Raw genomic sequence first — 15,005 nt, forward strand, 5'->3', positions numbered from 1 at the left:
AAATGTTCAATTTTGTTGAAACTGACAAATACCGATTGAACTAAACTGTTATTTCAGAGGCTGGAGTTTGTGGTGCTGCTGTATACTGTTAAACACTGACAGGTGTTTTTGTAGGCATTGACATAAATTGGGTGGATGAAATACAAGAAACATCTGTCAGTATAAATTAATACAATTTGACAGCCCCGACAACAAAAGCTGTACACTACACCTTTTCATGGTATTACTGCAGGACTGTTGTGTTTGAGCAGTTTCTTTCAATTATTTTTAGCTAGATGTCCCTAATAAACTGGCAACTGAGTGTATGATATAAAAGCAAAGGGTGCACAGTATACATGCATTCACTACCGGTCAGATGTGTAATCACAGTGAACATTCAAATTCAATCAATTAAAAGAAGGGTGCTCAATTTGAAAAGCAAATATCCCAGGTGACATAAGATAATCCTTGGAAATATACCTAAAAGCTACATTTAAATTTTTAATTATTTTCAATTTGAATGTGAAAATGTGAACTAGGTGCAGATGTGTTTTCATGCACTTTATTTAATAATGTCTCTGGAGCAGGCATAGCAACACTTTCACATTTTTTCTGTTACCTGCTGCCATTTAGCCAAGCAAACACTTTCCTGTTTTTTTTTTTACCAAAGCTGCTAATGCTAACTAAAACTACATCTCATCCCTGTAATTTCCTCCCATGGGAACTTTTTTCACTAGTTGGCCAGATTAGTCGATTTGACCCCCTCTTGCTTTCTGTTATAAAAAAGAATGCCAAACCTATGTTTATATTCCCTAAAACATTTGTTTGTAACTATGCTAGCCTGTACAGTACAGAGTACACCTTACTTGCCAGCTTGTCCTGACTCCACAGTGAGGATTTAGCACTATACATACACACATACTAGATGGCTCAATTGTGACCAGATAATTTAAGTGTATTCATTAGATGAACTTTAACATTATATGCCTTTATACATCCTTAAAACAAAAAAAAAAACAGGATTTTTTTTAGATATCCCTTTAATTTGAAGGGTCTCCCAAGTTTGAGAATACCAACACCACCAAGGCAAAAAGTTCAAGTACAGCCTTGCACCACAAATAACTGTGTTACTGCCATCAAAGCCTGCTGTGTTGTGCTGTGCATAATGATGCTGGAGACATGTCTGCCAGCCTGAGTGGACAGCAGATGCTTGGGAGGCTGGGGCAGATGCTTGCTGCGCTGTGTGGATGTGTGAAGTATTCTAGGGATGGATGTCAAGAATGCACACACAGGAACGCCAGAGGGGATCACGGAGAGAGGCCTGCTCGGGCCTTCCGCTACAGCTCGCCTGGCTGCGAGCAGGCTCAGGGTGCTTCACCCTCGGCACAGTGCCCCATGTGAAATTCCATGGCAAAGCATTTCCATGACCTAAAAATTTTAATTCCCTCTTGCTGTGACTGTGGTGTTTCTGCAGCTACAAAAAAATGAGAGCGAGAGATGTATGGGCTTTTCGTTAATTCTCCCGACAAAACAAATCAACAGAGACGATCTATCAGCAGTGCTGACACTATCATTAAGTAATGATATATTTAAATATCATTACTATTGGAGCTGGTGCCAGCAAGCCCTGTTTAGTCCCACAGAGAATATACATGGGGGAAAATATGTATTCTGACATGCAGTAGTACGGCTGGAAGATCAATCAAATTTACTTGATTAATTCAAATTTTCATTTTTGCATTATTTGCCTACATTGTGACACTTTATTCAAACATGCAAAGTTTTTTTTCCCAGTCAAAAACTACCATAGCTGGCTACATTAGCTGCTTTGTGTTACAACAGTCCCATATACTGTGAAGTGGATAGTTATACTATTTGCACAAACGAGGTGTCCCCTCACAGTGAATTTCACTGTTGCATCAAACATTGAGGGAAAGACTGACAAAAGAATCTGAAAACTGATCTGTGCTCTCAGTTTGTGTTTGCTGATGCGATTATTTCTGATGAGAGTTAATGCACATTGAACTTTGTTCAGTCTGTCTCTACCTGCTGGGTAGCTAATGCTAGCTAGCCAGCTGTCCGCAGATATCAGTCTGATGTCAAGAAGCACAAACTGCAGGCGCAGATGACAGTCCATGGCTGAATGGTATTCTTTTTAATTTGCATAACAATGACAGCCTTGCAGTGTTGACTGAGGTAAGTTCTACAAAATGATATGTTACAGTGTTCCAGGAAAAACCTTTTTGGGGCAGTCGATGCAAATCAGCTCTCTTTTGAGTTTCTTCTGAGTGGATCCACCCAAATCCACCCGAATCATTGTTCCCTGCCTGGAATTAACCTCTCAAACTTGACTCAAACTGATATTCCAGGAATTCCCTGACCAACAGGAGCCCTGTAGGCTCAATGTGTAGGCCTGGCAGAGCAGGCTGCTCTGTTCCAGCTGCCCCCACAACAAAAGGGTCAGTCTGACCCAGCGGGGCTGAGCAGCCCTCCCACATTACTGTCCACTGCCGTTATCCTTCTCAGAGGACGCCATGGCCGTAGGAAACCCACTAACATATCTGCTGCCCAGCTGGGACAAGCAGATGGGTACTGACTCCGCTTTTGCAGAGCACAGAAAAACAAGTCAGCAGTAGCCGGGAGGTTGAAAGAGTTGGGTTATGGCCTAAAGGTCTATGTTTTAATCCTGACATCTTTAGGGAAAAACGAGGTGTTCACATGAGGGAAAATAGTCATGCACCTAGCAAGAACTGTTGGTGTAGCCTCGAGGCCAACTTACCAACTACAAAAAAAAAAAAAACCTGCTGGGCAGCTTGCTGGATGTAAATATGTAGTGTTAACAATGTGCAGCAGAGCATGTTAATGTTCAGGCTGAAGAACAGGCGTGACAATAAAAGCAAACAAATTAAACATGAAACATTTAACACAATTTAAAAAAAATAAACCTACTAAGACGGTTGGTGCCAGCTCTTACCTGTCTGATGAAGAAGTCCCCATGGATCAGGGACACTAGGCCAAAGTTGGTGTATTTGAACACATGGTCCATCAACCACATCATTTTTCGTACCACCTGAAAAAGTGAAATACAATGAAAATCTGGAGCAAAACCCAGCATGATCTTGCTCAATCCCACATTTGCTTGCAAGCAGAAGCGCACAATTTTGGTTTCGGTGCCAGAGCCCCAAACTTATACAGCCCCTCAGAGCACTTCCACCCTTATGACCTGCACCGCTTTGGCTTTCTGTCCTTTCAGTGCTAAGAGGATAAACTGGGCCAGGGATGCAGTTGTTGAGGCGGATCATGTCATCATGTTTGCGCCGCGCAGCTCGGCAGCTCCGGTGCCTTGCCAGCCTCAGCCAAAAAACAAAAAAAAAACCAAACAAACACAACAACAACACAGCTGCCCCCGCCAGCCCAGAAATTCACAGCCAATCGAGAATGATTTGTTCGGGGTGGCAGGATAGCGAGCTACACCTTGTCAAATAGTTGATTCTTTGGAGCGAAAAGTGACAGCCTTGACTTTCAGGCTTGACAGATAATGTCATTTTTATCTCCTCATGTTCTATTTTCAAACTCACTTCTGCCGCTGCTGCTATTTTCCAGGTAATAGAAGTTATTTCTGTATGTGATTCAGGTACATCTAGTTAATAACAAAACGCAGAAGACACATGTCAACCTTGGCAATTAAACAAGCTGCTGAGCCCCTAACAACGTCAGATTGACACAGAGGAAAAAAACAGATTGATCAGTCGACACAGCAACAAAGTGACTGACACTACAGGCTGGTGTTGTACACTTTGTAGTGTGCTGGCATTTGTGCCTGAGGACGAAGGTGCTCTGCTGGAATTTTGGGCCTTTCTAATGTCCTTCTATCCTGCCTGAAAACTTTCAAAATGCTGCTCAGCTTTCACATCTCCAATTCTCTCTATAAAAGCCAATTTCATGTGTCAATATATCCAACTATCCAGTACAGACACAATCTGTATGTTTATCTACTATATGGCCTTTTTGGTGTATACAACATATTGTTTTGTGTGGAAATTTGTTGTAAACAGAGGAATGGGTGTGTTCACTGACGTTTGAACCGTCTTCCTCCCTTGCCTGTTGAAAATGATCAGTGTAAAAGAATGTAAAGCAGCAGCCGCTGCTGAATCTTTGCACATCTGCTGCCTGAGAAACTCTGCTGATGGTTCGAGACGTGCATTTTGTAATTTGAATGCAGCAAACCACAGCGTTGTGCCGGCGCCTGTCTCTACTGTGTCGACTGTTTTGACTTGAAAAATGTAATGCCCTATCATGATGACTCTCCTGTTCTACAAAAACAACTTCCTCTTGCCATACTCTCAAAAAGACCACATGTAAAATGGAAGAGACCAGTACAAAAAAAAGTAATCGTAAATAACATTTCATTACATAATAACTAAACCTCGTCCTCACAAACACCCTCTGCAACAATCATTTGGCTAAACAAACTGTAATAATAAACTTAACTGAGGCTTTTTTGTGCAACGTGTGCAGTTCTACAGGAACTCATTAGCAGTGACAAACACATACAAACGTGCTCAGACAGCATCCTGTTCTGCAAAAACACAGACAGTGCCAAGTGCCCCGCAGGCTCAAACTAGTGCATGTCTTTTATTTACAGTGATGTGACCCTGGTCAGTCTTTGTTATATTGTTGGATTTCCTAAAAGGGATACAGTGAGGTAACCATTCTCTCTCTTCTTACCGTGCCCTTGTCTTGCAGGCACATCATGAGGGTGCACACATCTCCTGTGGATTGGTGGTTGACGATGACCATGGCTTCCTCTTCAGAGATGGGCCGCACGTCGTCGCCCCACTCCGTTACTGCAAGACAAAATAAACACACATCATAGTTTAACAGGCTGTGCCCATAATATCTTGTGCCCTGTGGAAGATTCTTGTGAACAAAGCTTTTGGTTACATTGTGTGTTTGTCTCTAAAACTCACTGTGTGTATGTTTGAGATCTAACAAACATGTTGAATGCATTTTCTTCTTTAACATATCTTCGATCATGCCTTGTTTACATCCATGTTTGCTTGCTGGCTTCTTCACTGCCTACTAAGGAGTGCCTACCTTTGGCAAAAATGCACTCTCCTCTCATTTTTGAAATGTAAATATTAAAAATGTTTTAATGTGCATGTAGATGGAGATCAGCTTTAAAATGCACACAGACAGGCCATCACCACATACATCTGTTCTTCATTCAAGTGCAACAGTTAATGAGAGACAATCTAAAACCTCTTTCCACAAGTTCATTGAAAACTGCTGACAAGACTTTGTAGTGGGACTTAAAACAAGCTAGTTAGTGATGGCAACAAGTGTGCTTTAAACACCATGGACTGTGAGATTGTGTGGTTCATTGTGTGAACACAACTAAAATGGAGAGTTAAGCCATCTCTGATATACACGTTAAAATCCATTTTGTCTGTATTACAAGTGAGTGCTGAATCATTCAAAAGTGACTGACAGCTCTTCATTTAGAGGACTACACCTTGTAAAGGGCACATTTAAAACTAGATTTTTTTTTACATTGCATTTGCCTTTTTACTGTTTTACAGTAGTCATGTGTATTAATCGATATTGAAAGGGAATGACAAAATGTTGGCTCTGTGGTTTGAGTTGAAAAGGGAGAAGTGAGTTTCAGGAAATCACTTTCATTATTGACCACTCCGAGCAGGGCAGAGGAAACAGTCCAGGAAAAAAAGGGGATGGTCTGTAATTTCATTACATAGTGCCAGACTTTCAAAGCCTTGTCTGATTGTCTGAACTGTCATCTGTGGTTTCTGGTAGAACCACGAGATGTACGAATTGTAACATACTTTAAATTCAAACCGATTCATGTATCCACTATGGATGGAAGCTGAGAACCAGTTCCAGTTGAGAATCGCACGCCTCCAAGCTTATCAACGATGCCGGCATGTGTTTCTGACAATCGTGCAAAACAATGACGTCAAACTCGTGCAGCCACGCTGTTGGAGACATGCAACAAGAAGGCGTCATGGCAGGGAGGAAGAAATAGTCCAATGTGTGGCTTCATTTCATGGAGAACAGTGTGAGTTGTAATGTCTTCAAGTGAGGGGGGAAACACAAGCAATATGCTGATATATTCTATGTAGCACGAGCATCACTGCTTCCCAGCTGAGCAGCACACCCATTACAGACAGTAAATATCCTGTGTTATAATGACATTAGCGCCATGCAGGCAGGATTAGCAATTTTTTTCTTTGACTAAGAAAGCCTAAATGAAATGCTGTACAAATGTTGTCTAATTTCCCCCATTTTAGATGATGACAGACAGACCGTTGCTACAGCTAGCTTGGCTCCGCCTGGTTCCAAATAAACCAGCATAGAGCTTTTGCACACCTGCATACCTTTTTTCTACTCCGTTCCAACAAGCAAACAAGTAACAAACATATTGAAACCATAACCTACTTGGTGGCAAAATCAGCATTTCAAAGTGTTATGTTTATGAAGTATGTCAATATTAGCATTTCTACACCAGTGTTTAAAAATTGAAACACAGTAATCGCTTGACAAGAATCACAAATATATTATAAATATTATAAATAACTTATTTAGTGGCATTTTATAACATTCTGGCAAGTTACAGTAATTCGAACTATCTTTAAGGATATAAAATGTTAGCGCAATCAGTTCTACTTAGTATCAGATGTTGCACTTGTGCACCTATTTCTTTTTTTAGGCAGCATTAATTTATTTTTAGAAAAGAACACAGCAGGTACTTGACAAAGATTACAGTCTGAATATTCAGTTTAAAAAACATACTCATCAGCAGACTTGTTGGTATGGAATCTCCCAGCCTTAAATAACATTTTTCATTTGGATAAACAGCAGGTTAGGCCTACATCCTGCTAAAACAGGACATACGGCTTATTTGCATGTCTACGATCCATAAATAATGCTTCCCTCTTCAATGAAACCACATAAGGCTTCCATGTACGGCTGAGAACAGAACCAGGGCTTTGTTCGCTGTCAAAGTGATAAAAATAATACAATGCAAAATATAGCTGCAAGCTGCAGTTCTTTTGGCCAAGTACAGGCACATCAAGCAGGGTACACTGCACACAGGTACAATGAGGTCTTATCTACCCAAAGAACAATTTTGATCATGATCCGGCAAAATGTTGTGGAGAAATGACTCATTTCCTGTTTTTGTGACTTTACAGTCAGCCAATTCTGGGATTGAAACAATGGCTGAGTTGTATTAAAGGAGTTTTTAATTGCAGTGTATCATATCAAATTAATCGCTACCATTCTTGTACCGCATGATCTATCTGGGCACACAGCAAATCATTTGAAAGAGAGAGATATACATCATTTATGTATAATGACAGCATGGTCTTAAATAGGAGTCTGTGGTAAATCAGTGAGCACTTGCTCGTGTTTATAATTTTTATTAATTCAGTGCTTCTACTAGACAAACGCTTTCAATCAGACAATGACCACTGTCTCAGCACCAACAGACTCGATCAAACTCGATCTCCAAGAGCCCCCTGCTCTCCTTTCTCTGATTTACATGTCAGGCCTCAGAGCACACAGCCTACTTTACTATCCATTCACCTGTATCTGATTGTTGACGGAAAACATGTGGCAGCTGCAACCAAAAAAACTGAAAACACGGCTGTGAGATGAGGGGGTGACAACAATAACCCTCCTGGAGAACACAAGAGCTTCCTTTGAGATTTAAACGCACTTCGACAGCTCTGCATATTAACAGAGTAAAGAGGAGGTGAAAAGATTTGGCTGGGCTGCAGTCATTTACTGGGAATCCCCACAGTTCTGGGCGGATCTGACCAGCTCCAGTTCAGTGTAATGTAAATGTTGCATCAGTCAGGGTGCAGAGAGAGTGAGCGCTTCCTCTGTATGGGGGAGTTAACGTTAGGATTGCTGGCAGATACAGATTAACCAGATCTGTTTATATACACCATGCTTAACATTTAATTAAGCGAGAACATGACACCAACAAAATACAGGACAGCTACAAGATAAAGGACTGACATATCTGGTGCATTACAAAATGCAAAAGGACCTCAGACAAAGACAAGATTGGACCACTCAAATTTGACAAGTCATACAGATTATTTCAAGAAAAAAAAAACACCTTAAAACAGATCTAAAAAAAACTCTTGAGGGTGTAACTGGCATTTCTGGGCCTATTATTATTATTATTACTACATTAGGTGTTCTGTTTTTCTTATTTAAATGGATGACTTTGCTGCTGCACACAACGTACACAACAACATTACGACTGAAGATGATAAATGTCAGGCTTTGGTGTCGGAATGAAAGAGCAAGTCACACAGAGAGCAGTCACAGAGGAAAAAAAAAGATGATATCACACTGTCTCCACTGATTTTAGCCTCAGAAGACCAGAATGCAATGCGGCAAATGTTTCAGTTTGGGTAAGAGGGGAAATTTACTGTAAAATCCAATTTTCTTGCTTTTGCTACAGCTCTGTCTTTGTACACAAATGCACAAAAGTACCAAGGTCATGCACACTTTCTGGGAAGTGAAGGAAACCACTACACAAACTAAGAGTACACTAAGACAGCTGTGGGAAATCAAAGCAGTTTTTTTTTTCTTCAGGAGCAGCAGCCTTGGCCTATTTGGCATCAGTAGTGAAAAGGATAGCGAGTGTCAAGTTGAGTAGTAGTCCAACGTACCATGTGGTACGTTAGCAAGGCTCAACATGATCTAGAAAATGGATGGACGCAGTACTGGTACAAAATAAGGTGACAAAGGATCTGACAGTGCAGCACACAACTGGGATGCTTGCATAGTGTTATTGTGAAGACCTTGCTGCGGGTGAGGCGGCACTATTGCATGGTATTTCTGCAATACCAGTATATATGTGTGGCAAGTTTTTCCTCACACATTCCCTCTTGAAGATTGATTGAGCCATTTGTTTTAATGCAAGCAAATAAGAGGTTTCTTTAAATGAAACGTCAAAAAAAAAAATTAAATCTGTTCATCGTGTCAGTTATATACCATGTGGGCAGATATCCAAATACAGGCCTTTTATGCCAAAACTCTGCAATTATCTGAAAGCGAACACTCCACTGAATGAGGTGTAAGATCTGCTGTCATTACCCCAGGAGGAAAGCATTTCAAGCAATCCGTCAGATTAACCATTTCTGAATGACTCACCGTAAAAGGCCAAGGCATTTCCCTGACAGGACTGCTTTCAATGACAAAGGTTGCAAGCTGGTCTCATTCTACCTTGAAATTCAACCCACTGTACCTGCTGCTAGCTATTCAGCATGTTCAAAATTAGACTGTCATGTAATGCTAATGCACAACTTATTTAATCAGCAGTTCACTTGCAGATACTGGAGAACACACTCCATGGTTGCAAGCATGAACAATAATTGCGAATATTTAATGCCGGAAGCTTCCTGTTTATTAGTCTACTATCTTATGGAACAGTCACAAATAAGAAAGCCACTTAAATAGGCATTCATGCTTACTAATGGTTGTTTGGTGCGTGCACAGACTCTAGGATATAAGAGACAACATGTTGAATTATTGTTCATTCTACCTGCGTCAATGCACTTTATAAGTGAGCTGCAGCCTGGCAACACAAGCGGCTTATGAATGTTCCAACATCACACATCCTCACAGGAAGATCTTGAGGTTAAAGAAAGTGATTTTTAAAAAAAATTGGATAGAGGGGAACAAGTTTTTGGCATGTTCAATTTAGTCCTTAGTTTCACCTCCTGTCCTCCAGAGAATAAGATCAATCCCCATGAGCACAGGAATCGAGAGCACACTTGTAGAAAAATGACACATCTGTGACACCTGACAGGGTTGTGTGGGGTGTAGGTACCCTGAAGGCAATGTCATTTCATAAGGAGCAAGCCTTCATGCTCGCTGAAGTCCTCATTGTTGCGGGAGACTAGCATAAATGATATCACAGAGATGGGTCATCTGTCAGATAGAATACATTAGGGAAATTGTCTTTGAGAGATGACACAGTTAGCACAGCAGGATGACAGCCATGCTGCAGGCACACTGTCTAATCCGCTATCGGTGGACAGCTAAACGGTGCACAGCTGACCTTGCTGCCCATCCACACTTCTTTCTCCCTCTCTAGAGGAGGAGTGAGATGTGGCAAGGCATCACACCATCTCTTCCATAAAAATGTAACTGTCCACATCCAAGTGTGGCCAAAGAGGAAATTCCAAAGTCCCAAAAAATATAAGACCTATGTGGCTAACCATTGAGAGTTAAAGCTTTCTGGACACTGGGTCAACTGACGAAGAATGACAAGTCACAGTGATAAATTAATGGAAGCAACATAATAGTAAAGTGGAAGTCTTTCTGCTTTTACAGTAACTCTGATCTTTAGTTACAAGGGAGCAAAGGTTCTAAAAAGAGTAGCCAAGGGCACAGTCAGCAGTAGTCATGATTAGAGCTGGGCTGGTATTAGCTTACTGCAGGTATATTGTTATTGGTGTATATGCTGGCCAATATACAACATGAAACTGTAAAACAGAAAAAGAGTGTCACAACTACATAGTATTCAAAGCCAACTGTAAAATGTTGCACTCAGTACATATCTTAGTCAGGGTTGTTTCAAAAAACAACATTTATTTTAACTTATATCTTAAGTCTGAAGCCAGACTTAACTTTCATTGTAAAGAAAACCAAACTGTTCGGGATCCGTGACCGGTACACACAGGGCTGTCCAGTGCATCACATCTGACAGTATAGAAACAGGATGCAATCAGTGTGTGTGAAGACCTAACATGATAAAGAGTGTGCTGCTAGGCTAAATTCACCTATCAAGCCCAGGCCGGTAGTGTCCGTGTTGGTTCAATGGACTAAATGGGTCTCATGAATTGTCTTTCATTTCTTATGCTCATTAAAAGCTATCCGCTAATTTGACCCCATCCGTTGCTTCTAGAAGTTTGCAGCTGCATCAGTTACATCACAACACATTAACATTAAAATATGATTACCCACGTTAAGTGTTGTTCATCCTTATCAATACTCCAGGGAATAAAACATCATCCTCCACTTATACAAACATGTTTCTGTGCTGCAGAACAAAAGTGATGCTAATCCCCATTCATGCTATCTAACTGATCCCAAGCTGCAGTGCCATTATTCCGTGCTGGTTTGCCCCTTCACTCATGCTACAAGGAATGACTGCATGTGTATCTTGACTTGCAGTATGTTTCCATGTACTATACACAGAATTTTTTAGGAAAGTCTGTTGGCAAGACAGAAATAAAAGCTTTAAAAATTGCACTGCGCTGATGCTTTTAGAGCTGCTTTTTCACAGTGGATTCTATCACAAGATACATGTTTGGATCTTCTTCTGGCATTGCTTCTGGGCTTTCTGTCCTTGCATCTATCAAAGCCCCGGCCAGCATACAGGAAAACTGTTCAAAAAACCTGAAATGTTAACGTCAAACCTGAGACTACCAGACATAACTTGACGAAGATCTGACGCACGATAGAGCTCAGCTGAGGTCGACGTGCTGAAGAGAATCATGAAGCTTTTAACGGTCTCATTCAAACAGATGCAGCAAAGACGATGTGGGACAGTCAGGGATATGTCAATCAAGGATGATCTGTGCACACCCACACAGCCCGGAGAATAAGTCTAATCAGCCAAGTAACTGATAACACTTGTGTGGGTGCACCATGGCTGTACAGAGGCTTTAACAAACCAAGAGCAGTTTCCGTTATAGCTTCAAAGTGAAATGATCCACACTGAATTCACTCCAGCCAAACCTACTGCTTAGCACATCTGAAATCTGACCATTCTTGTACCAAAACATTTGCAGGAACACTGAAATCCAAGCATGCATACAAACAGAAATATGACAAGCTTTTCTCCTGGTTCCTCCAGGAGCCTGATGCTAGTTTGTTACAGTCAGAGCTGCAACAATTAGTCGGAAAATAAATGACAGGCTTTTCACTGCTTTCTTCTATTCTATAGACCAAAGAGGAAATAATTACTGTTAGCAGTTATTTTAAAAGAAAAAACAACACTGTACCATCTGAAGACCTTAAACAGGTGTCTGGAACATGATCGTTGCTTATTTTCTTCATGAATTTGTCTGGCTGTTTTCCATTAATCCATTAATTGTTTTGATCTATAAAATATTATTAAAAAAATGCAAGAAATTAAAAAAATGTGTGGAAAATTTCCATCAGAGCTTCCCAAAGCTGAAGTTGACACATCCAATTTACCCATTTTGTCCGACCAACAGTCACAAACCTAAAAATATTTCATTTGCACTTTCCAAATATTCACAAAACAGGTAATTTTCATGTCCGCTTGGGCTTTGGGATTTCACAAATATCCACATTTGAGAAGCTAGAACCAGTGAACTTTTGCCATTTTTGATTTCATAAAGTTACTGAAACGGTTAGCAGAATTGTTGCAGGTGAATCTTCTATGCACATACTCACAGAACTGGTTACATCCAAAACTGCAGCTCAAGGATGGATCGATACTAAACTTAAAACCTGTACGTTTTGCTATATGTTTGCTTTACTGTTGATTTTGCTGGTTAGCCGGTTGAATTTGGCTTCAGCGTGTTCTGCGGCTAATGTGGCTAGTAGCATGTATTGTACACCCACAAGTTGAAGCAATGTTGCAGTACTTTATATTAATTGACAGCGAAGAGAAACAGTCTGAACATTAAGCCTAATTTAGTAGCATGGATGTGGGAAACTGTTTATTCATGTTGCTTTTTGAGTAGTCTCACATAGCCAGACCTGAAGTGAAGTCTCCACACCTCGTACCGCAAAGCCCCCAGTGCTGTGTGCCGCATCGGTCTATGTGTCTGTTGCTGCTGCAATGTAAATGTGCTTGATCGACATGCCCCATGGTACACCGACTGTTGTACTTACATAATATACTTTAGGTTTTCTGCCAAATAAATGCTGTTGAGATGCCTCATCCTATCCCTTGTCTAACTCTGAGAATGAATCACATTACATTCACTAATTAACCTACATTATGGGGCAGGTTACTCTTTCCAAAACACATGTGGGCCTATGCCTCATTTCCATTCCTATTTGGAGTCAAAAAGAATTGATTACTTAAATATTTTTATTACTTTAGATATGTTCCCTTACATTGCTAACAGAACACCCTCATGTTCGGGAAGAGTACCACTTTTATTTTTTGTAATACTGTGATAATAATAACAACAAAACCACTACAACAAGGACTACTGTGATATAAATTTTAGGTTATATCACCCTATCCCTTTCGGACAGCAGACAGAGATCAGAAGTCTGGATAATGCAATATTCATGTATGCAAGGACATGAATAACCGGGTGACTCTGTGTTTCATGTAAACATCAGGTATGATCAAAGACCTGGAAACATAACTCAAAACTGGCAAACAAGCGTGCAATGTCTGCAATCTTTGATCTCTTCACATGTCCAACAGACCACTCACTCATGGAACATGCAATGAAAAGTTAATCCCGCTGGCTTTAGTGCACCTGTTTGTGTCCACTGTTGTGTGTGTCACTCTGATCAGGGCTCATGCATTTGTGCTGCCTTTGTCAACAACAGGGGAAAGGGGGTCAGGTCAAATGACAATACAAGTTACCACATAACAGTAATGCCACTAAATACGCTACAAGACTGTTTCCTGCATAATGTTCACGCTGTCAGTAGCTTTCTGAGGGAACTTGTGTAACTATCCAACATTTTTAAAAACAGGCAATTTCAGGGTGAATCATTCTTGACGCATGAAGCCGACAGTTCTCAGAAATGCATTTTTCAAACAATCAAGATTAATTCTGCAAAGTGGGCTAACATTTTGTAATTACCATAATTTGCTGCACCAATGACAGTGCATCTGTGGTGTACAAACTGAACGGACGTGCAAATGTATACACACAAAAGTCAAAACGTGCTGATAACTGAAAGGAGGAGCATCAGCAGAACACCAAAACAGTAACTTGATTTAAATATCGTGAAGATCTTTTTTTGGAGCATGTCTGTCGGTCTTGATCTTACATCAGCATGTGACAGCTCTTGAAATGTAACCTCAATTATCTCATGCAAGTATCTTATCTTCCAATGCCAATAGCTTGTATTATAAAATAAAAAAAAAGAAACTGGGAAGGGGTTTGTGAAGCACTGCTGAGTGAAGCAGTCGAGCTAGTGATAGCAATATTAGTTTGGCTGGGGTAAGCCTGTCCTTTAATAAAAATTTGAGTCTTTCTAGAGCTCAGTTGTTTTAGTTATGGCTGGACGGCATACACATGTACTGCTCGGACCTCACTGACTGAGAGCTGAACTCCAGCAGTTGTCATTATGACATTTCTATAAGAACAACGGGGTGGAGCACTGACAGACTTCCTGAAACCTTATGGCCAACATTTTTGTTGCAGTCACAGATCTTCTGCCTGAAGCTATGTGAATATGTTTAATAACTTCTCACTGTAACAACTAATTGATTAAAATCATTATGAAAGTAGCTGGCAAGGAATTTCATTATCAATGGGTTGGGTCAATGTTATGATGCACAGCACGCGCTGTAGCAATGTCCCCTATGGGGGGGCAGTAAGCCAGCCAATGTAGCACCATGTGTCGCTCATGAGATGAATTACAGGAAACGACAGCGTCTGCTTTGTCTCAGCAGTAAGTATTTGAAAAATAGTGGAGGCAGAGATTAACGATATAGCGGAAAAAGGCACGATTACAGATTCTAATTTAAAACCAATCGTAACGGAGAGAAATACCGGCCGTCTGTTTTCTCTCTGTTTTGTGATGGATCAACATAGCTGGGGCCCTGATAAAGCTACTTTTAAGTTAATGCACCTGGTATATCTTGACCCATTACATGAATCTGTATTTGTACATTTGTCAATCAAAATGTTCAAAAATCTTTTAATTTAGTTAACAGTAATTAGGTGAAATTAGGTGGGAGAGACACTGTGGTATAAACGTAATGTTATGGAGTTTTTGGAATACTTCGATGTCCGATGTTCTATTTA

General features: G+C 40.5%; 1 protein-coding gene across 1 annotated transcript in view; it reads right to left on the reverse strand.

The window, feature by feature from the left end:
• lpgat1 (lysophosphatidylglycerol acyltransferase 1) overlaps positions 1-15,005 on the reverse strand; it is a 45,155-nt gene that overhangs the window by 25,094 nt on the left and 5,056 nt on the right. Inside the window, exons 3-4 of the mRNA XM_041958562.1 lie at positions 4,708-4,826; positions 2,954-3,049 (exon numbers count right to left, since the gene is read on the reverse strand). Coding sequence (XP_041814496.1) covers positions 2,954-3,049; positions 4,708-4,826 — 215 coding nt within the window. The remainder of the gene's footprint in view (positions 1-2,953; positions 3,050-4,707; positions 4,827-15,005) is intronic.

Source organism: Chelmon rostratus, chromosome 18 (genome assembly GCF_017976325.1).
Source record: "Chelmon rostratus isolate fCheRos1 chromosome 18, fCheRos1.pri, whole genome shotgun sequence".
NCBI lineage: Eukaryota > Metazoa > Chordata > Actinopteri > Chaetodontiformes > Chaetodontidae > Chelmon > Chelmon rostratus.